At 42.0% G+C, this 23,428-nt stretch overlaps 1 protein-coding gene across 4 annotated transcripts in view; it reads left to right on the top strand.

The window, feature by feature from the left end:
* Positions 1-23,428, top strand: part of SATB2 (SATB homeobox 2) — a 132,654-nt gene that overhangs the window by 76,695 nt on the left and 32,531 nt on the right. For all 4 annotated transcript variants that reach the window (XR_007889946.1, XM_051624049.1, XM_051624050.1 and 1 more), the window contains 3 exons: positions 1,233-1,705; positions 13,978-14,190; positions 18,838-18,993. Coding sequence is in view for 3 of the 4 variants with exons in the window: in XM_051624049.1 (XP_051480009.1) it covers positions 1,233-1,705; positions 13,978-14,190; positions 18,838-18,993 (842 nt within the window). In the remaining variant the exon portion in view is untranslated. The remainder of the gene's footprint in view (positions 1-1,232; positions 1,706-13,977; positions 14,191-18,837; positions 18,994-23,428) is intronic.

Here is a 23,428-nt window from a genome sequence, read left to right on the forward strand (position 1 = left end):
TTATGGCATTTATTAAATAACTCCTATCTTGTTGCTTGCTGAGAGCAATACAAGAACAAGGTAGTAGTTTTCCAGTTGTATGTTATGTGTCCCTGAACACTTTTATATCAGATCAATATATTAACACCTATCCAGTTGCATGTAGTCAAGCTCATGGAATCTGCAGCTTACTGTAAAATTGCTTCTGATTACCTTAAATGATTTAAGTAGTAATTATTTTTGTGTATTTTAAAAATTCAGTTTCCTATTAGAAATACTACTTTTAGAGGAAATTTAGTTTTGTAATATGTCCATTTAGTTTTGCAGTTAAATGGAAAGAAATTGCAATATTGCTGACATAAGAGATTTTGAAGGAACAACATGAATCTTATATAAAATTACTGTATATGTGTTTTGTGTGTAGTGTTTTATTTTTTGTAGGAAGGTGTCAATTAGGGATCATGGGGTTTTGTTGTGCTGAACAATGGGTTTTTTTAAGGGAGTGAAGTCTCTTTCTTTAAAGCAGGCAATTATGCCTACTTTATGCAGAGATTCTTTAAGGTTTCTAGGCAGACTCATAGCCGTGAGGCATTGTATATAGCAACCATTGCTTTAACATTTTCTCATGTGTGAATTGCATGGTTTTGTAGTGTGCTTTCACACAAGCAGGAGGATTCTGCTGTAGTGCACCTGGATGAATCGATGTTACCAGATGACTTTATCCAGACTCAACGCAAGGTAGAGTTTGTGTCAGAGAAGGTAATAGTTGCTGAGTTTATAATGAGAAACTATTCCATGAATTGCAAAGGGAATGCTGGTTTCCATTGGGTTCTTGTGAGTGGATGCTAACTTGGGTTTCATTCCTTCACCCAGATGCAAGTGATTCTGAAACATTTAAAACTTTAAAAGTTTTTCAGTTTGCTGTGGTGGATTCAAAAGTTAGTTACAGAGTAAGTGGAAATGTCCAAGCTAGTTTCTTTAGGAAATGAGGCTGGAGAGGATACCTGCTGCCAGTTTGATGAGGAGGCTTTCTCAGCAGTGAATGATGCCTGAGAAGTCCAAAAGAATGTTAATTATTGCTGTTGCTTTTACTTTGTGCTGCTTTGTGTATGTTTCTGGGAAGCTTTTATTCAAGTGCAGATTTGCAAACTAAAGCGGGTTCTGTTGTGCAGTCGCCTGCAGTAACCCATACTTTGAGTCCTCTCATAAGTGCAAACTGAAATGACAGTAAAATAATTTTTCTCTTTTAACAGTGGAAAGAGTGGAAAGAGAAAACCTTTCAGAATATTGTGTTCTTGGTCAACGTCCCATGCACTTACCAAATATCAACCAGCTGGCAACCTTGGGAAAAACTAACGAACAGTCTCCTCATGGCCAAATGCACCACAGTACTCCAATCCGAAACCAGGTGCCAACGATGCAGACAATGATAAACCCTGGGCTCCTGTCTCCTCAGCTCAGTCCACAACTGGTGAGGCAACAGATAGCAATGGCCCATCTGATAAACCAACAAATTGCTGTCAGCCGGCTACTGGCTCACCAGCACCCACAAGCTATCAACCAGCAGTTCTTGAATCATCCACCCATTCCTAGAGCTGTCAAACCAGAGCCATCAAATTCATCGGTGGAAGTCTCTCCAGATATTTACCAGCAAGTCAGAGATGAGCTGAAGAGAGCCAGTGTGTCTCAAGCTGTCTTTGCAAGAGTAGCATTCAACCGTACACAGGTATCCATTTCTGTTCTATAACCAAGAAGTGCTGAGGGTGCAAAGTTGTAGCTCATGGAGGTCTATATGGCTGTTGCAGATCAAGTCAGGAGGTGTGTGATAGAAACAGATCAAACTACCCTCTGTGTTTTCCTCCAGTCTCTTTGTCAGGATGAAACAAGTTGGTGTCTTCCTGGAATATCTGTTCGTTTGCATTTGGTGACCCCTGTGCAATTACCTGAGCTTTGTTCTCTAGCAGTAATTATGCTCGTGTGAATTCTTCCCTGAGTTCCTCTCTGTAGTTATAGTGTTCCACTGTCCAGGAAGATGTAAGAAGAGACTGTGATAGTCAGAGGTGTCTTTGGGCTTCTATAATTTCCTTCCTGTGTACAACTTATGCCACAACTAGTGCCAGAGGCTACTGCCACAAGAAATTTATAAGCAAAGTGTGCATAGACCTAAAGACTGCTGAGAAAGATGTCTGCCATTTGCAGCAGACTGAGTTTGCTTTCACACATCTGACACAAGTTTTGTTACTCACCTAGTGAAATGCAGATGTTGAAATGATCTCCTCATAGCATCAGCTGAAGCCCAGCACTTGGAGTATCCAGGGTCTATGGGTTTTCAGAAAGACAAGCCATTTAAATAATCCTGCTGCCAGATACCATTCAAGGCATTTCAAGCATGAGCTTTCAAATGATACTTGTAACAAGGCTAAAGAAGTGGAAAGTGGCTTCATATTTAGTATTGGTACAAATTTCTTCTGTGCAATCAGAGTTGGTCTTGAAGGTAAGCTTTACTAGGAAGAGAAAACAAGGGCCACATGTGTGTGTCTCCTGGAGGTCTGTCCCTTGCCCAATACAGTGCCTTTGTCTGTTCTCCTGGATTAATGATTTTCTTTGGCACTGCCATTTTGGAAATGCCATGTTATGAGGGAACTAATTAAAGTATGGAGCACATTTTTATTACTTCCCTTCTTCCATTAAATTCGTAAGATGTCTGCACTCAGAAAAAACATTCACTTTCAATCAACATGACTTTGAGTTCTGGGGTTAGCCTTGAGGATATCAAATGAAAACTACATAGGAATGTATGAGTATTTCCTCTTTAAAATGCTGCTTTTAATTTGGAAAAGCTTTTCATCCCTCTGGGATCATAACCCGTTGTATATAAAGCGTGGTATAATCAAAGTAGATGGTATTGACAGAATGACATATTCTGAACTTGAAGCGAGAGGTCAGCATAATGTTGCTGGTGAGGGTTTTGCTACTGTCACTGAGCATGAAGCTCTGCTTTAGCTAGACTGGGGGACCTTGGTTGGTAATGCCAAAGTCTACCATTAAACCAAAAGCTCATCCCCTGAAGAGAAAGCTGTCTGACAATTTGTGTGTTTAATTGATAGTTCTGCTTTAAAAGGAGGCAAGGTTTTGGTTCTGTGTGTCTAGGAAACCCTGCTTGAGGTAATAAGAAAGCAGTGTTGCTGCACAGTAGAAGATGTGGAATGTTCTCACACACCCATGGTGGGGAAGCAAGCTCTGTAAAAGGCGCTTCAAGTGGAAGTTCAAGTCTGCTCTTGCCATCTTGCATTCTTCCTTGTGCTTCCAAGGATCCTCTCCTTGGGAATTGAAGAGATGTGTGCATTTCTCTCTGGAAATGTTTGAATTATTGCATTTCACAGGAAGTGCCAGCCTTAGAAACTGGAGGGCTGTTGTTTCTCATGATGGTACTGAATAGTAGATGCTGTATGCCAGCCAGCTAATAATTGTATTAATCACTACATTATGGGCCACTGCTTAATCTTCCTTCATGGTAGCTCTGTGGTGCCCATTAGCCTATAATTAAGTATAGCTTCATGAAATATGTACTGTGAGGCTTGTTTAATAGAGAAACTATTCTCTAATTTATTTTAAAGTCCAATGACCTACATACTCCATGCTGAAAAGCCCCTTCTTACTAACATTATTTTTCCTCTGAGACCTTCCATCTGAGCAAATCTGTTAAATGAAGTAGAGGAAGCTTTGATTCAAACTAGGCTAAATCCATTGGAACAAATGGCCGATATGTGTGTGTGTGTGGGAAGAGAGATGTGAGGAGGGTCAGAAGAAAGAGAGATACAATTGTGTATGGTTTGTAAAACACCCAAATCTTCCTCTTAAAGGTGGAAACACATAGCTTAAGGCAACAATATTTGCTTATACCTGTGCCCATGTTGTCTGCACACATGAAAACAAAGCACTTGAGGCTTTGTGACAAGTCCTGTGCATCTCCTGGGGGCAAAGGGCTCTCACTGAGGTTCCACGCTGAGACAGGACCAAACACCAGGCAACTTCCTACCTGTAGTGCACATACATGGAGAGCTCCATGGAATCTTTTGCTAGGAGCTGGCCCAGGCTTTCTTAGCCACGAAGAGGGTTTCTTACAAGCAGAAAATTGCCAAGTAAGCATTTTAAGCTTTATATGAAACTGGGTATGAAAAACCCTGAAGGTGTGTATGAGTGATTTTTAGTAAATGCCTTGGTCCAACGCCTGTGCCATCTTTTTATTTTATCTTCAGAGAGTCAACATCACAATTTTAATTCCCCCTGATGTACAATCTAAATGCTTATTTATTCAGCTAATAGGACGGGAGGAAGAGAGTTCCTAGACCCTTGGAGACAAAAAGGTTATTGAAAGTGTTTTTAATGACACCATTTCCAAAGATTAGGAAATTCCTACTCAGCCTTATAAACATTTAAAATGGTTGTGCGCACTATAATGTTTGTCTAAGCCAGTGTTGCTTACAACCTGCTTAGCAATTATAAGAATGGTCTCTGTTGGAAAAACACCCTCCTAGGCTTTATGTAGCCTTCCTTTTTCTCGTGGATACCAGCAGCACTGCAGTTTTTAACTCCAGATGTAGTCCTCCCTTGTGGACTGCAGCGGATCACTATTCAAACTTCTCCAGAAGGCTGTGCAGCCCAAGCAGTGGAGACAGGGCTGTTCTTCCCCATTCCAGGAGCCCCGTTGAGATGGGTCCAGTGCAGGCAGACAGGAAAACATACAAAAGATGTTGATACTCCTGGCCCTATGTTTAGCAGTCTACCATTTCTCTCCTCCCAAGGCAACCAGGGAGGCTGCTGGCTCATACAAGGAAGAATGATTCAAGGGAGTGGAGGAAGCTTGCCATCACTAAGGTGGTGTTAGCAGTATTACTAGGGCAGCAGGTTCAGTGTCTCGCTTGTGAAGCTGTATAGCTTGTACTCAAGTTCTTCATGGCCAAGATAATTTGCTTTGGCTTCCTTAGGCAGCTCTGCTGGCCTGTAACCTGTAAGCTGGAAACTTGCAGGCTCCTTGATTTTAGTATGTTGTTTACTGAAATAGTTTGTTCCCTTTGTTTGAACTGTTGCTAAGAACAAATATCTAATTAATGGAAAACTAGGCATTCTTGTCTGGCTCTTAAAAACTGTGGTCAAGAGTGTGAGTAGGTTTAAATGAAAGACAGAGAGCTGTATGGCACCCATCAAACATTTGAGAGTTACATGGTCATACCAGATATCTTTATTTTAAAATGGAGGGCATCTTCATAAAGCATGTTTACATGTAGCCAAGCAGTAAGCTGAAGTTGCTATTCAAACAGTCATTACTAGAAGGTTTTATTTCTGTAAGACTTTAGGACTTCATGATTGTATAAAACCATTCAATCTTGAGAAAAAAAAACAACAGGGAGAAGTCTGATTAATACTGCAAATTCATGGGAGAAGTGAAACTGTCAGAGTTGGACCTTGCACTTGGGATTGCCCTGTGTGCATTTGTAAAAGCAGTCAAAGCCTTGAAGGGGCCAGAGTGAAGGAAGTGCCTGCAAGATACAGGCTGCAGAGGGTGAGAAGGTTTTAAGGTGCAGGGCGAGCAGCTGTCCCTTGTTGGTCTCAGTGCAATAAAATCAAAAGGGCTCTCAGTGCAGGCTGGAGTTCTCCCCAAATGCCTATCTGTTTGAAGCATGCACCTTCTTTAAATTGGGATGACTTCCATGTGTGGACCAGCTAGAACGTAGATGCAGGGGAGGTGACTAGTAGCCTCTAAACCCATGAGCACCCTTTAGGTTGGCCAGCAGAGCTACTGTGATGTGGGAGACATGAAAAGGGGGTTGCTGCCCAGAGCTACTACCAAGACTATGGACATCCTTCTGGAGGAAAATAAACACAAGAACTTCAGCCATCCTCAGAGCAGAGTCCTTGTGCTGTCTCCATCTTGCACTATAACGTCTCTTAGTACAGTGTTTGAGTTGCAACCAAAAGGTTGTAATAACCAAAGCTTGCTTATGGCAGGTTGTAATGTATTGGTAAATGGGCAGATGGTGATGGTTACAGAACTAAGAGCACTCTTCTAAAGCAAATATATAAAAATGTTCTCTCTGATTTACCTTGTCCTTCTCTGGAAAGTTTTTTTGCAAGTCTGGAGGTGCTGAAGTGATGTGTGCTCTTCAAAATCCTAGAGGTCATTTGAACTCTGTTTGGCATAAGGAAAATGAAGGTACTCTCCCTCTATCTGCTTGCAAGCGTCACTCCTTGCTGTGGGCTCGTGGAGTTGCAGTCAGGATCTCTGGTCAGGCTGTTTTTTAAGAGTCCAGAGAGTGTAAATCACTGGATCAATGAACTGCTTCTCTCCTTGGGGGTGCCCAATGGCCTGCAAACCATATAGACTGAATGAGAGTTTCTGTTTATATGGATTTTTTTTTAAGTTGGTGGGTTTTTATTTTTGTTTGTTTTGTTTTGGCCAATGTTTTGACATAGTAGCCAAAACTAGTAAAATGTTTGGGTAACAGATCAAGGAGGAAGCTTTACCAGCCTCAGATATAGTGAAATTTATTATTAAATAAGCTAAACTAATCCACCATGTTTGAGGGGTTCGGTCACACCTTTGCTGCAGAAGTGGGTTGAGGCATAGGGAAAGGCAGGATTGATGCTGGAGAGTGCCCCAGCTTCTGGCGCAACTGTGGGCAAGTCCAGGCTCCTGTAAGGGGGAAGTAACTCTTCTGGGGCATGCAAAGGTGTTACTAGTCAGTTATAAAGGGGCTGGGGGCTCTGAGAGCAGGCATGTGATTGGTAAGGAAGCTCCAAAGAAAGACATCTGAGGCAAGCAAGGAGGGAAGTGGGTGGTGGCTCCTCATTTATGTCTGATTCTGCTTTCTTTGGCAAAATTCCTCCAAACTGAAGTGGGATCAGAAAGGGTCCTCCAAGAGGCTTTAAGATTATAAATATGGTTTGTTGCAGTAAGTAACTCTTCCACATCTGCTTGCTTCTGAGCCAAATGCTGGACAGAACTCTTCTTCCAAGTGATTTTCCCCTTAAGTGAGAGGAAGACAAGCAGCTTTAATTCTCTGCCTGGTATCTAATGAGACAGTCATGCTGCGTTCATCACTATGGTGTCTGCCCCATTGTGCACAGACTTTCAATTAGGGTTCTGGTTTTGGTTTGGGGGGAGATTTTTTGTTGTTTGTTTTTGTTTTTTTTTTTCCCCATAGAAAACTCTCTCCTATTGCATGAAACTCTTTCAAGCTGCCTGCTTGTTTTACTCTTGTGTGTAATGTGGCACAAGCAGTGTTCTGTTGTACTCACAGGAAAGGAGGCAGTCTGTAAAGGAAGTGCTTAATTTAATAAATTGCAGATTTTTGGTACATGGGATATTTGTTCCAACAGTAGGTTTTGCACTGCCCAAAATTTCAGTTTCAATTAACTTAATTGTATTCAATAGGCTGAATGAAAAGATCTTAAGTAGCATGTGAGTCAGGCTTTCAGAATGTGTGCCTGTAGGAGGTGGCTGCTGCCTGCTCAGCACAGGAGTCCTCCTATGGCACAGGAGTCCTGAGCCTTGGAAGCAAATGCATGGATATACAGTGTGCATGAGCTGTGCATCTTGCTGATTTTCTGGCATATTTTGGTGTAAAGGTCTGACATGCATGTCATGTAAGTAGTGGCACTTTGTGGCTGCAGGTGGTTGGTCTTTTTCTGTCTTCTTTTCCCCCTGCATCCACGTTTGGCTCCACATGCACACCCTGTCTTCCCTCATAAAAAGAGATACTATAATAAAAAAGAGGCTTTATTAAACTAATGCAATAAAGACATTTTCTTTGAGGATTTAAACACTTCATTTTTAATAATAAAAATCAAATTGTCATTGTTGCACCCTGTATGAGTTTTATTCAAATCAACCTCTAAATGCTTTGTGCCTAAGCAGCTCTCTCCTGAGATGTATGTATTTTAGCATTAGTTAAATTAATTTAAGAACGAGGCTCATACTCTGTCTGTAGGCAGTGAATCTAGAGATCAGGATATTTCTTTCCAATGAGGGACTGTTGTGATGCATTCAGCTACACTGAAGGGTATTGGGAAGCAGCTGGTCTCCCATTCATACTGATGGAAAACCAGTCAGAATCTTTGAGTTCTGAAGCTCATAGGAACAGACACGAAAGTGGCACTGCACACATTGCCCACTGGAACAGAAGAGTTGGTCAGGGAATAGGGTGCAAACACAGTTTTGCCCAATGGAAACTGTGACAGGATGGATGTGAGGGTGCTTGGTTTTGCTAACCACTCAAAAATTTCCACAGATTATCTAAAGCAGTTTTGCTCAGCAAAATTGGACTGCATGTGTTGCCAGCATAAGCATTTCTAAGAGACTTCCAGCACTTCTGCTTCATGTCCTAGCTAGAATTAAGAAGAGATGCAAGGGAATGGAAACAAAGCAGTGAGTGTTTGAAAATAAGCCTGAGTTCTAAGAAGCCTACAAGTACTCTGTATAGGAGTTCTTGTTGAGTGCTATATACTTAGAGCCAAAGAGAAGTATGTTTAGAATTGCTGAATGTATCTTATTCATCCCAGAAGATAATATTGAGGGTGGGACCTGGAGGAAATGCAGGGAGGCAAAGAGATGTCATAGTAAAAGCCTGCCTTGATGTGAGAAAAACACAGCAGGTGGAGGTGTTTTATTTCTTTGAAGGGTTATGAAAAGTTAGTACTTCTGCTGCAGAGCTCCCCTGGCTGACTTGTCTCCTCTAGCTTGCAATTGCAAGTAGCAGGCAAGTTTAAATATAAATGGTAATTTTAGCCTGGCAAAAACAAGTTTGTTGTATGCCGAAGATACGATTACAGCATAGTTAAGTAAGAATGAGTAGCCAACAGGGGTTCCCTGAGTGCTGCCTTCCATGCTGGCCTTTGCATACTGAACTGGAATGCTGAGAGGGGACAGGTTTACATCACTGATCTTTAAGATTCACATGTTGAATTTGAATAAATTCCTACATTTTCTGATTCAGTTCAGTGTCACAACTATATCTGATGGGAAGCAGGATAGCTTTTCTATTGCGACTGTCAGTTACAAGTACTGGGCTTAAAGTACTTGGCATTTTAAGTACTACAGGAGCAATATTTTTCTAGTATTTCAGCATTTTCTTTGTTGGTTTTGGAAACAACTGAAGTATGTAGAGGCACAAATAAACCAAAAGTATGAAAAAGCTGTTTATGCTTTTTTAGTCCTACATTTATATAACCTCCTTATACAAAACATAAAAACTGAGGTTTAGCACATTAGTTGGGTTTCTTTAAATTTTAGTCTTGGCTAGCGTTTTGATTGTCCAAAGCCTGTTTTGAACCTTTTTAACCTTAGTGCCTGCTCTTGTAGACACATTGCTTAGGTCTGTATGAGGGAGAGCACAGCTTGCATCTAAGTCATCAGACCCTATGTGTGTGAGGTCCTGGCCAGTGTCAGTCTCTTGGTGCCTCGTGGCCCTCATCTTCCTCTGTCCCCAGGACATTGGTGTCTGGGTTGCACTTCAGCATGATCTCCTCACCCCCATCCAGATTGCTTTTGAAATGCTCTGGTTGCAAAACTGTCCTGTGTTTGGTCACAGGTAGTGCTGTCCCCCTGAGATCTCATTTACACCCTTTCCAGCCCTGAGCCAAAGCACTTTGGGAAGAAGGCAGAAAGGCTGCACTCACCTTCTGTGGGCTTTGGTCAAGCCTTTGTGTTGGCCTCAAAGGCTGGTCAGTTGGTCCTTTGGATGTAGGAGTTAGTTTGAATAGTATTTGCTCTATATGTAGTCTGTTATCTTTCAGAAGTTGCTTAAAAAAGGTTTATTGCCCATGATGCTTGGCCTGTTTGTCCTCAAAGTCCTGTGGTTAATAAAAATAAAATAAGTTAGTTCATAAATGGGGTTCTGTAGAATGAGAGCAAAGCAAACTGCCATGACAGTGACTTTGGCTTGAAGGACTACGTTTCAGTTGGTTTGAAAAATCACTGTCAAAATTACTCCTACATTAAATAGATCCAATGACTTTTTTATTTTGATTGGACATGCGCTTCTTTCTTCACCACTGGTATTATTTTTTTTAAAGTAAATTATGGATCCAGTGTGTAATTTAAAAAATGGTGCAAGTTCCAAGGGTAAATCAAACAGTGCCTGCAAAGTCCTTGTCTCAGGGTGAGCGCACACCTCAAAAGTGAGCACAACCTCTGTGAACGTTAAGCTTCTTGTCAGCAGCTGGTTTAAAAGGATGCACAAGAGTGGAAAAGCAAAGGTATTATCAAACTACATGTCCTGAAATGTATCCTGAGAGCTGTGTTTGGTATAGATCTTTTGGGCTACTTAAAATCAGTTTGAAACTTTCTAGTCCCTTAAGATCGTCTTTTAGGATTGCAGAGTTGGTTATTCTGCCAACTGCCAATTATTTTAATTTTTTTAATTATTATTTTAAAATATGTGATGTGTAAGTCAGAATGAGCTAATTTAGCCAATGGAATTTTATAACAAATATATGAATACTGTGACTTTACTTCCCTCACTCCCTCCAGCAGAAACAGAATTTGCAGAAATGAAAACAGTCCCTGGCTGACTTTAGGGTTTTCTCAAAAATAAAAACAGTAGGGTTTGTCTGGCTGGGCCAGTTTCCTCACCACACACCTGGTGTATATCACTTTAAAAAATACATTATGCCTGATTAAATTGCAATTAAATGAAATCGTGATAATTTGTTTTTCTGGAAGGACGATGTTTTGCATTTTGAAAGCCTAATTTGTTGCAGGTGACAAAAAGGCTGAACAGATTATTTATTGTCACTATTTTTTATAATGTTGCTCACTGGTTAGTTTGTGTATACTTCAGTAACTCCGAATTATAATACTGTAAATGTTGTTGCTCTCAATAGACTTTATTGTCCTGCCTATGGCTCAGGTATCTAGCCACTGTTGTCTACCTGCATCTTCAATTGCAGGAGGACATGAGATTTTTCCTTCTGAGTCAATTTTCTTATTGTCTGTCCTGCTGCTTACATGGTTCCCAAGCTGCTAAAGTACTTGGAGGAGCTGCAGAAAAACCCTCTTTGTAACCAGATTTTCTGCTTGTGGGCCTGGAGGGCAGGGCTTGGCCCCTACAAGGGGCTGCCCATATCATGGCACTGGGAGCAAGAGCTTTCTTTGCTCCTTTTTCTGGAGCAAGTGCTGGCATTAGGGGGTGATGCTCCTGGCAGCTGTACAGCTGCTGGTTGAGCAGCAACCAAAATATTGCTTCATCCCTGTTGTACTGATGAGACCCCTGTAGAAGCAAGAGACGCCAGCAAAACCACTGAATCTGCCCCCCTGTTTCTGATGGTGGATCAGCATCCAAGCACAAGAGTTGGTATCCCAGGCAGTGAGATACTCTTAGTGCTATGGCCAAGCCACTTGCACCTGTAAGACTCTGATTTACATAGGGAGTCAATGATTGCACTGACAAGTAATTGCTGGCATGCTTTCACTTACGTTTCTGCTCTCCATTTTTGAAATTGGACCATAAATTTAGCCAGACTTAGATGGGGAGAAAAAGCTGTCTTAGTCAGCTCCAATAGCTTTCACCTCTCTTTCTTTCAAGCTAAATCCATTAATATTCAAAGTTGATATTTTCTTAAAAAAAAAAAAAAAGGTTATGTGTCATTTAAAAGAGCCAAGAAATTAAGAATTTAAAGACTCTGTTGAACTGATATTTCATTTATTTACTGCATTTGAAGAATTTTCCTCTAAATTTAAGGGAAAATTTTAATAGGGACTTGACATATTGATCTTGGAATCATTCAAGTCATGACTTCAGGCTCCTGTAATGTACTTTTTTTGGTTAATCTTCCTAAGCCTGTTAGCCTGGCAAACTTTGGAGAGCTCTTCAGCATGTCTCTAGAATGAAGGGTGGTAAACCCTGAGGGAAAAGCCAAGTATGAGCATGCAGTTGTGTTGAGGTCACACAGAATACCAGAGGCCAGCCCAGGATTGCACATTCTTCAGATTTTTTTTTCCCAGTGTAGATCCTTTTCACTAGTTGGCTTCTCTCTCCAATCCCATTTCTGACTGGAGGGTTCCACCATGGCTCCATTCCCAGCTCCAGTCCTTCTGCTAACTACTCTAATAGATAATTGCAGTATAATGTAATTGGGAATTGCTTAGCTTCATTATGTAGATGAGAAGCTGAGAAGATGGAACTGTGTGCCGCCTACCTTCAGCTTGTGATGGGAGCTTGTTTTGAGCACTTCTGGTGTAAACTGCTGAAGTAGAGCTTTCATGCATGTGTTTTATTGTAGGTGTTTAAGAGCAGTTAGCAGAGAAATGCAGCTACAGCTACATTGTTTGCTGGTCTTTTGGTTTGGTCAGAAAGTCTGGTAAACAGGATCACTATATACTGAAAATGTTGGCATTTGGTTAATTGGCCAACTGTAGTGACAGTGTTTTAGCAAGGCTTTTTGGAGGAGACTCTCAGATGCAGAAAAAAATAAACTAAGACTAAATATTACAGGATTTTGACTATGTGGTTGTTTTCTAATAACATTTTTCTTACAAGAAAGGAGTAAGCCTGGACTATGTGAGGCAGCTTGGGTTGTGGCTGTGAAGTACCTGTAAAATGCTCATGTCAACAGCAACAGCTAAATGGTGCCTGGGGGGCGGTAGCGTCCCTTTGCGCGGTGCTGAACATTCCTCTTCTCACAGAGTAGGTCAAGGTGAACCCTCCGAGCTTCAACTAGGATTTCACACTGCTTTTGTGGCTGGTATGCTGGAAGCAGTGGTGCACAGAGCCCCTGGATCATGGGAAACTGGAAGGAGAAGGGTATTGGATTGCTTGGGGAAACACTGGCAAAACAACCTTTAACAATAATGAGCCTCTGACCACCATTTCTTATTATATAAGTAGTCTCAATGGGCAAAAATGCTCTCTGCTTCTTTGCACACCAGTACTTTTAAACATCTATAGTTCAGGAAATGGCTGTTAGTGCTTTTTTGAAGTGAAATAGCCATTTGTGATGTGTTGGGTGCGAGGGGGTGCCTGGGGGAAGCTGGTGGTACACACTGTGTCCTGGGAGTTTTCTCCAGGCCCTGATCCAGGCTTTGTGCATTGTGCCTCAGACTTCTAGATAATCTGTAGAACTGCTGAGTGCATACTATTATGCATAAATTTAATCCCATCATTACATTTAAGACTCTTTTAATGATGTTTTCATCTTTCCAACTTTTTTTTTTCTTTTTCTTTTTTTTAAATGCTATGGTGGTTCACTCCTGGAATAATGGCTTTTGTAAACACTGGATGAGTATGGGGTTTCTTCATGGTTGCAGTGTGAAGCCTGTGGTATTTTAAAGTGAGCCATGAAAGAATGGGTTAAATCCCTAAAGCTAGATTCTAAGGCTCTATTACTGCTCCATTTTTCTCCTCTCAGAAGTGACTGTCCAAACCAAAATGCACGGACTGTAACATCAAAAACCAGCCAAATGTTTTTCTTTATAAAGCTCCTGCACTGTTTAAATGTCGAAACTAAATTTACCAACCTTGGCAGATTTGTCAAAGATGAACAGGATTGCCAAGTGTTCCCAGCTTCAAGTAAAAAGAGAGAGATCTAACAGCTCCTGAAATATTTGCAGCAAGCACCTGGTGGTAACTGCAATTTCTTCTACCCAGTGCCCCTTCCAATCCAGCATCTTTATACTCAGAAGCTTATTACAGTGCCAGAATAGGACAGTCCCAAAATAAACCCCAGCTCGCAGAAAACAAATACTTTCCTGCAAAATATCCCGTCTGGGAGAGCCCATGAGATTCTGCTGTAGGTTCTCACTATTGCAACTCAGCTGGTTACACTAAATGAATTAAAAAAAACCCCAAACAACAAAACCAACATAAAACCAACACACACATGACTGGATTGTTTGTTTGTTTTTTTTTTTTTTTTTTTTTTTTTTTTTTTTTTTTTTGTTGTTGTTTTTTTTTGTTTTGTTTTGTTGTTTTGGGTTTTTTTTCACATTTTTTGAAACAGGGCTTGTTGTCAGAGATCCTGCGTAAAGAAGAAGACCCTAGGACAGCATCCCAGTCCCTCCTGGTAAACTTAAGAGCAATGCAGAATTTTCTCAACTTGCCTGACTCGGAGCGGGATCGTATCTATCAGGATGAGAGAGAGAGAAGCATGAACCCTAATGTGAGCATGGTGACTTCAGCTGCCAGCAGCCCAAGCTCCTCCAGAACCCCCCAGGTAAGATATTATCCCTTGTTACCTGTTTGTTGTGTGAATTAGTCCAGGAAAGGAGTTTCTCTCTGCCCTTCCCCTGTCTATTGCTCCCCTTGTTCAGATAAGTTGTGGAAATCCTTTTGTAAGGTTTTGGAGTGACTGATAAGAGATGATAAGTAGATTTCAGCAAGACATTGTGATGATGATTCTGACTTTAATTAATGCCATAAATGCAGAAAAGTATGTAACATTAGTGCCTGAAAGAGTGTGTGTGGGCATTACACACAGACTTGATATATGTCTGCTAAATGGCTACTATAGAATATGTTACAGAAAGACCGTGCATGTAAATTTTATCTGTATCCATTACATTCTGCAGAACACAGAGGAAATTTCTGGGCTTGTGGAGAGGTTCAGACATTGCTGGAAATCGCTGTGCTCTGTATCCTGCCTAGGAAATCCCAGTCCTTGAGTTAGAGGCTTATACAAGCAATTATTTAAATTACAGAAAGTAGAGATGGGCAGGGTGCTGGGAAGGAAGATGATGCTTTACAGCTAAAAACCAGCTGCCATCTCATTGATTTAACTGCATGTGTTTATTAACATGCTGTTGCCACCCACCTTCTTGGATAGGTTGTTCCTTTGCACTAAGAAAGAACTTTCACATAATACACCATACTAGTCATCTCTCCTTTTGTCAGACTGCTTGCAGTCCCAGATGTATGGTCTGGAAAAGTGAGGATGCTTGCACAGAGGTGATGATTAACTCCTGTCATGACATTTGCCTAACTTGAGTTTGAAATTTCTAAGTATGCAGACATGATGGGTCAGTTCTAACACTTTGCTTGATCTTTAGTAAATGGGCCTGTGTAATCCTCCTGCTTCAGTGCTTTTGCAGTCACGTAGTCTGAAAAGTCTCAGCCTGTGTTAGCTGTGCTTATAATAGTATCACTGAGCAGTTCTCGTTGAATTCTGTCACCACAGCTGATAAAAATAAGTAAATACTGGGCATCAGGATGGGGAGGGGGAGTAGTTCTTTTATGTGCAAACTGATAATCTTTCAGGAAGGTATGTTGATTTTGTAGAAATTGTTGAGCTTGTTCAAATTAACACTAGCATTTGGGTGCACTCCACCACAATACATGAGATGAACTGTTTTCACTGAAAACAGTATCCTGCCAACTCAAATTTGACACTTAATTTTTATTTCATGGGAAACTTACTGTATAACTCTTATATTTTTTAGTTACCCTTAAGTGAAACTAAAATTATAAAGGTGACTATTTTAATGTTTAAATAGTGTATCCACTTTCTGCATTTATGTTTATTAATGAAAGAATTAGCTTATACCCACTTACATTTATTGAAATAGATGTTGCAACTAAAATCCAGTAATAGAAGGAAATGTAGAGGTTAGATGTGATCCAGTGAGAATAAAAATTGTATCTGTTGTCCCATCTCATTCCTTTGTCAAAATATGACATTTTTCCCATGTTCTAGCTACAACTAGAACCTGATTTCAAATAATGGAAATTTTGCCTGCCTTTTTAAGAGCTAAGTGTTGCTAGAAAACCATGGTCTAGAAGTATAAAGCAGCCCATCCTTGTGTTGTTTGGGCTTGAAGAATGCTGTAGAATATTGTGAGGTTTTTAATCAGCAAAAGCAACACACGAAGGTTTGTGTACCCAGTGCTCGCCTTTTGCCCGCTGGATAACATTCCCCTAGCCTTTAGAGGGCCAGCAACAGTCAGCACAGGTGCTGTTTTGACAACTTGGACACCTCTGCAAATGAGGCCGCTTCCCAGCAGCAGGCTTTCCATGCAGGCAGCACAGCTACTGCACTTCTCCATATGCCTGGTATTAGTTCTGAGGAGACAAATGCCATTCTCACAGGCAGTGCAGCCATTCCCCAGGCAGGCATGTTACCTACCCTGGAGTGGGGTGCTTTGGGGCAGCAGCTATAGGAGCTGGACTGTGCTTTCAGGAATTGTGTTAGGGTGCCAGAGGAGTTGATGGAATGGCATTTGGCAATGTGGTTTCCATAGATACCCATCTCCTTTAGCAGTACTTCTGGGAATGATGCTTGAGTGTGCTGGGTAGGAGGAGAATAGTGGCAGATACCTGTGGAAGCAGCTGGTGCTGGGGCAGTTGCATAGGCAGGTGTAAGGGTGTGCAGTGACCCATCTCAGCTCTCCCTAGCCCTAAGCCAGCCCCAGATCCCCCTTGCAGGTTGTCCCCTCCTCAGGTTAGAATGGCAGATTGATCTGGCAGATAGGTGCAAGTGCTGTGGGGATGAGACCTTGAGCTATTGGGGGTTGTCATATGCATGAGGAAGACCCACAGTAGCAGTTGGGTTTCAGTGCCCTGGCACTGTGGTTGCAAACAGTTTTTTCTTTTTTCCCCACTGTTTGCAATGAGACATTACAATAATGGCAAACTCCTTCTTGATATCAAGACCAGTTTTGAATCTAGGCGTCTAACATAAAACACTTTATTTTAATGACCATGATATTTTGCTTTGGTACTTGCCATACCTATTTCCGTGATTAAATAAAAAATGGCCCAGCTTTTCAGAGTGTGTAGGCCAGGCTTTTTTCTGGTATGTGGCTGTGGAGCTAGAAATGTAGGAGACCTATGCAGGACAGAGCTGTATTTTAAATAGTTCTTTTACATGCTACTTTTGTTCTTCTCAGGATTTCAGGCCTCTCAGTTTCTCAGGCCTCTGTAACAGCCTTTGAGGCTGTGGTGACCTCAGCTGCTGCCAAAGGCTCCAGTGACTGGGAAGGCTTTTTTTGTACCCCTTTAAGCACTGCAGGGCCTTTGGTAAAATTAACCTCCATTAAATGAGTCCTAACAGACTTGGACAGTCCTCTTCCTTCCCATGATCTCTTTGTTGTTTTCTTATGTTTTCCACAACCACCCTAACTCTCACTTATCTGTGAATACTGAATTTCAGAGTGTGGTGCCCCTGTCAGTCCACCAGTTGAGCTGTACCCAGCATGTGTCCATGGCCTGTGGATGGCAGTTGGTGGGTTTAGCACTGGCCTTCCAGGGCATGGGAGTCTGCAGTCTGCTCCAGCTGCCCCCACATGAATATGGGGGCTAACCTTAGCAGGAGCAGGAAAACTTAGACCTTTTTTACATGGGTCCTGCCTACAATAGGCAAGAGGAGTGCCTGCTGATTTTTGGGTGTAGGAAAGGGAGAAAGTACAGGTTGGTTAGAGCTTTACCTGGAAGTGGTAGGAAGAGTGATTAGTCTAGATTGTTGTCTTGACTGGATTTTGGCTCCATTACTAATATGGCCTTGGTACAAAAAAGATTTTTGGTAGAGGAAGATTTGGAGGGCAGCAAAACTGAAGGAAAAGTTCAGAAGGTTTTGTTTTGCCTAGTTAACCTTCCCATTAACAAATAGGTATTTGGGCATGTCTGCCTAGTTAAAAATTAACATTAGATGTACTGTAGCAGGCTTCAACTCTGGCACAAAAACAGAAGCCAGCTGAAAAGGTTTATAATTGGACCAAATACCTTAATGTCACCAGGGTTTGTGGGAGGTTTGGAATCTATCAGGAAGTGTGAGCTTTCCCACCTAGGTTGTTTTGTTTCCTAAGACCTTTACATCTTAAGAGAAAACAGAGATTTTATCTGAGTAACCTACATATTTATCTTAAAAGGTGTAAGAGGTACAGTGATCAGCCCTGGTATCTTTCATCTTTGAGCTCAGGAAAGCAAATGAAAACTGTCTTTCCAAGGGGCTGCTGGTACCCGGAGCACGCAGCAAACATTGTACCACCCTTGCTCCCTTGTCTGCCATTGCCTTCTGGGGACTGGCAGGGCTGAGGGGCTTTAAAAGTCTTCTAGCAGCCTGCTGAACTGTATTGATGGGAGCCTTGTAGGGGTAGCCCAGCCTGGGGAAAGTACTGGCAGCGTCTGCTATTGTCCTTCATTTGTCACAGAAGCTGATGGGAAATCATTCAATTAAAAGGAGTGCAGCAGAATACACAAAATCTCAATATGAGTTTAGGAGAATGAGGGCAGCACATCAAAGGCATGCCAAAGCCCAGCTTTATGAAATGATTTTTTTTTTCATTTCCACTGATTTCCTAGGTGAAATTAGGTGACTGTCTGGCTAGCATAATGATGATAAGGCTGGGAAACCATACATACTCAAATGACATACGTATAGTTTTAATAAAGGATGAGGGAGACTTAAGGGAGTGCATTAAATTGAGTAATAATTTATTATTTAGAGACCTCTACCCATTTACTCATTTTTTCTGGGAGAATTGGCTCTTTCTCTAAGGTGTAGGCTACTCTTAGTGAGGGGAGAGAAGGTAGAGGCTGGTGCCTCTGCTGCAGTAGCTAGCTGGCAAAGCTAACTTCAGCAGCTGCCTGCAGCCAAGTGCCCCGGCTACCTATCCTGTTGTTGAGCTGCTCAATAAACATGCTGGGAGATGGAGAGGGGGAGAGTTGACAGGGCCTTGCATGTCCTATAGGAATGCACTGCAATTATTTCCAATCACAATTAACCTGATTAGAATAATGGACAGGAAGTGTCCCTCTGTAGCTAATGCAGTTTGGCATCAGCTGACTGAAATCCTTTGATAATTTCTGCACAGATGGCTGGGCTGAAAGCAGCACTTTTTAAATTATTATTTTCATGGTCTCTTGGTAGGCCAAAACCTCGACACCAACAACAGACCTCCCCATTAAGGCGGACAGTGCCAACGTCAACATCACAGCTGCCATTTATGATGAGATCCAACAGGAGATGAAAAGAGCCAAGGTATCTCAAGCTCTGTTTGCCAAAGTGGCTGCCAATAAAAGTCAGGTGAGTGGTGAAGGGGATTTCGTTGTTTCGGGGCTTTTGGGGGTTTTATTTTTAAAGCAAACTCTGGGGTTGGAACTAGACCCATTTCCTCCTCCCACCAATAAAAATACATCTGTTCCTACAATAATAATAATCTTAATCTCTGGGGAACCTGTCATGTTTTTGGCTTTTGCCTGCTTAAGTGGTTTTCTTTTCCTTTTTAAAATGGGCTGAGGAAAGGATCAGTTCACAGCCAAGCTTTTTCTCCCCTTGGCATAACTAGCAGAGATGCATAACTTACACCTCTGCTAGTGGGACAAGGACCTTTCAAAATGATGGCATCCTTCTCATTTGGCAGGTAAATAAATTGTTTTCTTGAGTAATCAACTGAGCAAAGGCAATGGGAAGCTCCATATTAGGCAGGTATTTCCTTTTTTGCGTGTTGTATGTGTTGTACACAGTATTGCCATGTGAATAATGGCATGAGATAAAATAATTTCTAGAAAAAGGCATGAGAGGGCACTGCAGAGAGTTCTTCTGGATTAATTTCCACCTTGGGTGTAAAAAATACATGTGAGCAGACCTAGGTCAGGATGAAATTCTTGAAGAAGATCCATTAATTTAAAAATTTCATCCAACTCTTTAAAAAAATAAAGTGCACCAGAATAAATTTTGTGGAAAGGAGGACAGACAGAATTTTTTGTAGGAAGGGCAGCAAGCGGATTGGAGACTGTTGGAAGGAATTGTGTTCTCAGTGAAAAGGGCTATTTCTGATCCCGGATGAAATTACTCAGTTGTGATAGGAGAGGGCATCAATATGCACACAGAAATGCACAGATGTGTCTGTGACAATAAGAGAGAGGGACAGAAGTATCTAAATGGATGCACTCTGCAAGATCCATACTTCCTTTTCATCTGTGCAGGGAAAAGACATCGTAGTCATTAAATAGAAGTAAAATAAGAGGTTGAAAGGCATATAAAAACAAAACACAGCAAAGGCTATCAAAGCACGTGGGAGAGCCTTGTCCTTGTTACAGGTATTTGAGTCCTGACACATGAAGGTTTGATTTGGTTTTCCTTCCTCTTTTAGTAATTTATTTTCTTTGCATTTTACTTTCTCTTGTCAGGGTACGGGAGTTACAGTCCGCAACCCCTCTACTCCCCAACAAAATCCCAGGCACAGTATGCAATACATAAAAGGAAAATACCATGGAACCCTCTTAAACTGTTAAATGCTTAAAAATGTACCATGTACCACATGGCAAAATATAATGAGAACTGGAGCTGTTAAACGAATAAAGCTGTTAAAAGCATAATGCCACTTGGCACAACTACTGTGCATTTAACGGTTTTCCACTGTGTAATAAATGACATATGTGGTAAACGTGCAGTAAATATAAAAACTGCACAATTGATTTTGCAAACGTGCCCCTTATTCTTTACTCCATGCAGATATCAAAGTTCCACCCAGAATCTGGACTGGACAGCTTTTAATAAGGAGTACTTAACACAGACTTAATGCCAGCCTTTCTGAGGTTTGGCTTAAAATTGTCTGCAAGCTTCCTGTCATTATACCCAGAGGCTTCTTGAAATAGAGAGGGACTGAACCACCCAACAATAATTTGGGTGGCTCACCAGCTTCAGTCTGTGCCAGCCTGAGTGTGCTTCTCTGGCATCATTGCACACCAGCACCAAAACAAAAACAAGTTCCATAGTCCTTCACATGGAAAAAGAACAGGACAGATTTTGAAAGCCAGATGCAAAAGGTTAGGAGCAGGATCCACAAATGTTATTATTTAAAGCAAAGTTACTGCACATAAAGGTTTTGTTTCCTCAGCAGCAGCAAATAAAGAAATGCTTCTGAGGCTGATGTTTCTTTTGTTTCACAGCCCTGCCAAAGCAATACTGGCTCCCTGCAATGACCCAGCATTCACCATGCTGAGATGTCATAGTGCTCTGCTGGAGCATGAAAGTGGTTTATGGGGCCACTGGAAGGCAGGGACAGAGAAGCTGTAGCCAAGAACTATAGCGATACAGGACCTCCCCCTGCCCCAAAGCCCACCTGCATGCCTGCCCCTCAGCCTGGCTTGGGGTGCCTGTGGTGTCCCGTCGCTGGCTGGGGTACCCTGTGGCCAAGGAGGAGTGCCAAAAGCAAGGACACAGTTACTTGTCTAGGCGAGAGCCACCGGCATGGTGGAACGGTTGGCATGTCCCCTTAGATCTAGCTTGCCTAAAAAGTAGCAGTGGTGCTTTCCCAGTGTGTTGTCTAGGCAGCTGTGCCAGTTGTGGGCATTTCTGGTGAATATGCCACTGTTTTCAGCAGCTGAGTTACATGGTGGGAAGTGCTCATTGAAAACTGCCCATGTTTGCAGAAGAGAGAGTTTCAAAGAGGGGGTAAAAACAGCTAGTCTGAGGGTTTGCTTAGACTCTCCGCCAAAGTTCGTTCACTTACTGTTCTCCATAGGCCTGGCTTGCATTGCGTTAGCTTCCTCTATTATTCCCTCACCCCAGACTACTGAGAGGCTTCCAGTTTACTAACAAGGCATGTGTTATGTTGGGCACTGCTGTTCTGTCAACAGCAATCCACGGTGCTGTGAGATCTTCACAGTTTTAGCAGCCAGTGAATCTCCGACAGGGCTGTTTTGACATTTTATACACAGGGCTGTATGTCATGTACCCAAGAGAGCATCCAGAGCCATTGGAGGCCTCATGCCATCTTCTGTCTTCATACAGGAGGAGAGGTACCCACTGAGAGCAGTTACTGCAAGCCACCATCATCTACTGGTGGAGTTAATCGACCTCTAATTTAACAAGTAGCCATCTTTGTTCTTAAGTCATAGCAGAGTCTCAGTTCAACAACTAAAGGGGAGGGCAGCTGCTAGAAACAAAGATTTCAAATCACAGAGTTCACAAGTCAACATAAATGCAAGGAACAGGGCCTCATGGAGGTACCAAGGTAGTATTCTGAGACTTCTTTAAGGGAATCAATCTTCATCAAGATCTTAAGCCATGCATTTAGACATTGACTTATTTATCACTACTTTACTGTAAATGCATTTTATTTCTTTTAACTTACATCTAGACCTTTTTAATCTTGTTTGTGAAGGTCTGTGCATCTCTTTGTGGTTTTGAAGGCAACAGGAGCCGAGGGGCTCAGTGCTCTCCAAACACATCCTCCAAATCTGTCATCTTATTTTAGTTGCCAGCTGTTAATGGTGTACCTGCTGGACAGTGTGTTTCTCTGGGGATGCTGCCTGCTTGTGCCCTTTGTCCTTTAAATGGCTAAACCTGGGACCACTATTATCATGTTGGGAGTGTTTCTGAGTGTGGCTGGAACGCCAGGATTTGATTTCCAATCTATGCTTTAGGCTTTCCTGGTTATATTTGATTCACAAAGAGATAGGTTTCTAGTGTGCCACTTCAAAGAGTTTTCAATGGCTTCTGAGTCTCCAGAGCTGGGCAGTGGGACAAGTGGAGACTTTGACCTTCAGCTGTTTCAGATTTGGACTGTCAGTCTTGAAAAGCGGCTTCTATGTCCAGTTCTGCACCTGCTCTACATTGCAGCTTTGGGAAAACCATTTCCCCCGTGACCATTTGCTAGGACTTCTGTAATGCTATGCAGCAGCATCCTCTGCTAGCGTGAGTCCTAGCAGAGGCTGTGCTGTGCTCAGCAGATGCTTTTTTTTTTTTTCCTTTTTTTTTTCTGGCAGTGTGAATCCATTTACAAGTATAGTTCTCTTCATAATAAACATTGACTATCAAAATATATAGTGGGCATAGCTGGCTGGAGCTCTTGTTGATAGTCTGAGGGAGCACAAAGTTTGGATGAACATGGAGACCAAACTTCCCACAGTTCTCCCAGGGCAAGAGACTGTCCTTCATCAGGCTGGGGCAGTATTGGAAGGTGGGACACGTGCTGCTGGGGATTTGTCTGGGGCAGGGCAAATGGAAAGATTTGACCCTCACCAGTCCAGTGCAAACAAAAAGTAAACTGAAATTCTTCCTCAAGGGTCCTGAATTTGTTCCAGTTGCACCACAGTAAAGCAAGAGGGACCCTGTGAAGCAACATCTGATAAAACATTAAGCTGGAAAAGCTCAGTCTCTGATTTGTATCTTTGCCCCATTTAAAAATGAACAAACAAAAAATAAACTTAACTGGGAAAACGGAGGCTGGAGATAGAAAACCCTTTCAGTTAAGACCTTTCAGGTTAAGAGAAACCCAGGGCTATGGGCTGAAATCCCTACAACAGTTCCTCACCTTTCCTCTTGACTTTTCATGTTGAGATCCCTGCTGATTGCCAGGATTGTCTGGGAACCTGTTTTCTGGCCAAGAGGGGTGTTAGCCCCACAGCAGGAGCCCATGCTAGGTGGGTTTCAGCACCATGGCCACCTTCCTATGCCCTCACCTCCTGCCCTTGCTCCGAGAAGAAAGTAGAAATACTGCAAGAGGGATGAG

This window comes from Apus apus, chromosome 6 (genome assembly GCF_020740795.1).
Source record: "Apus apus isolate bApuApu2 chromosome 6, bApuApu2.pri.cur, whole genome shotgun sequence".
NCBI classification, from domain to species: Eukaryota; Metazoa; Chordata; class Aves; order Apodiformes; family Apodidae; genus Apus; species Apus apus.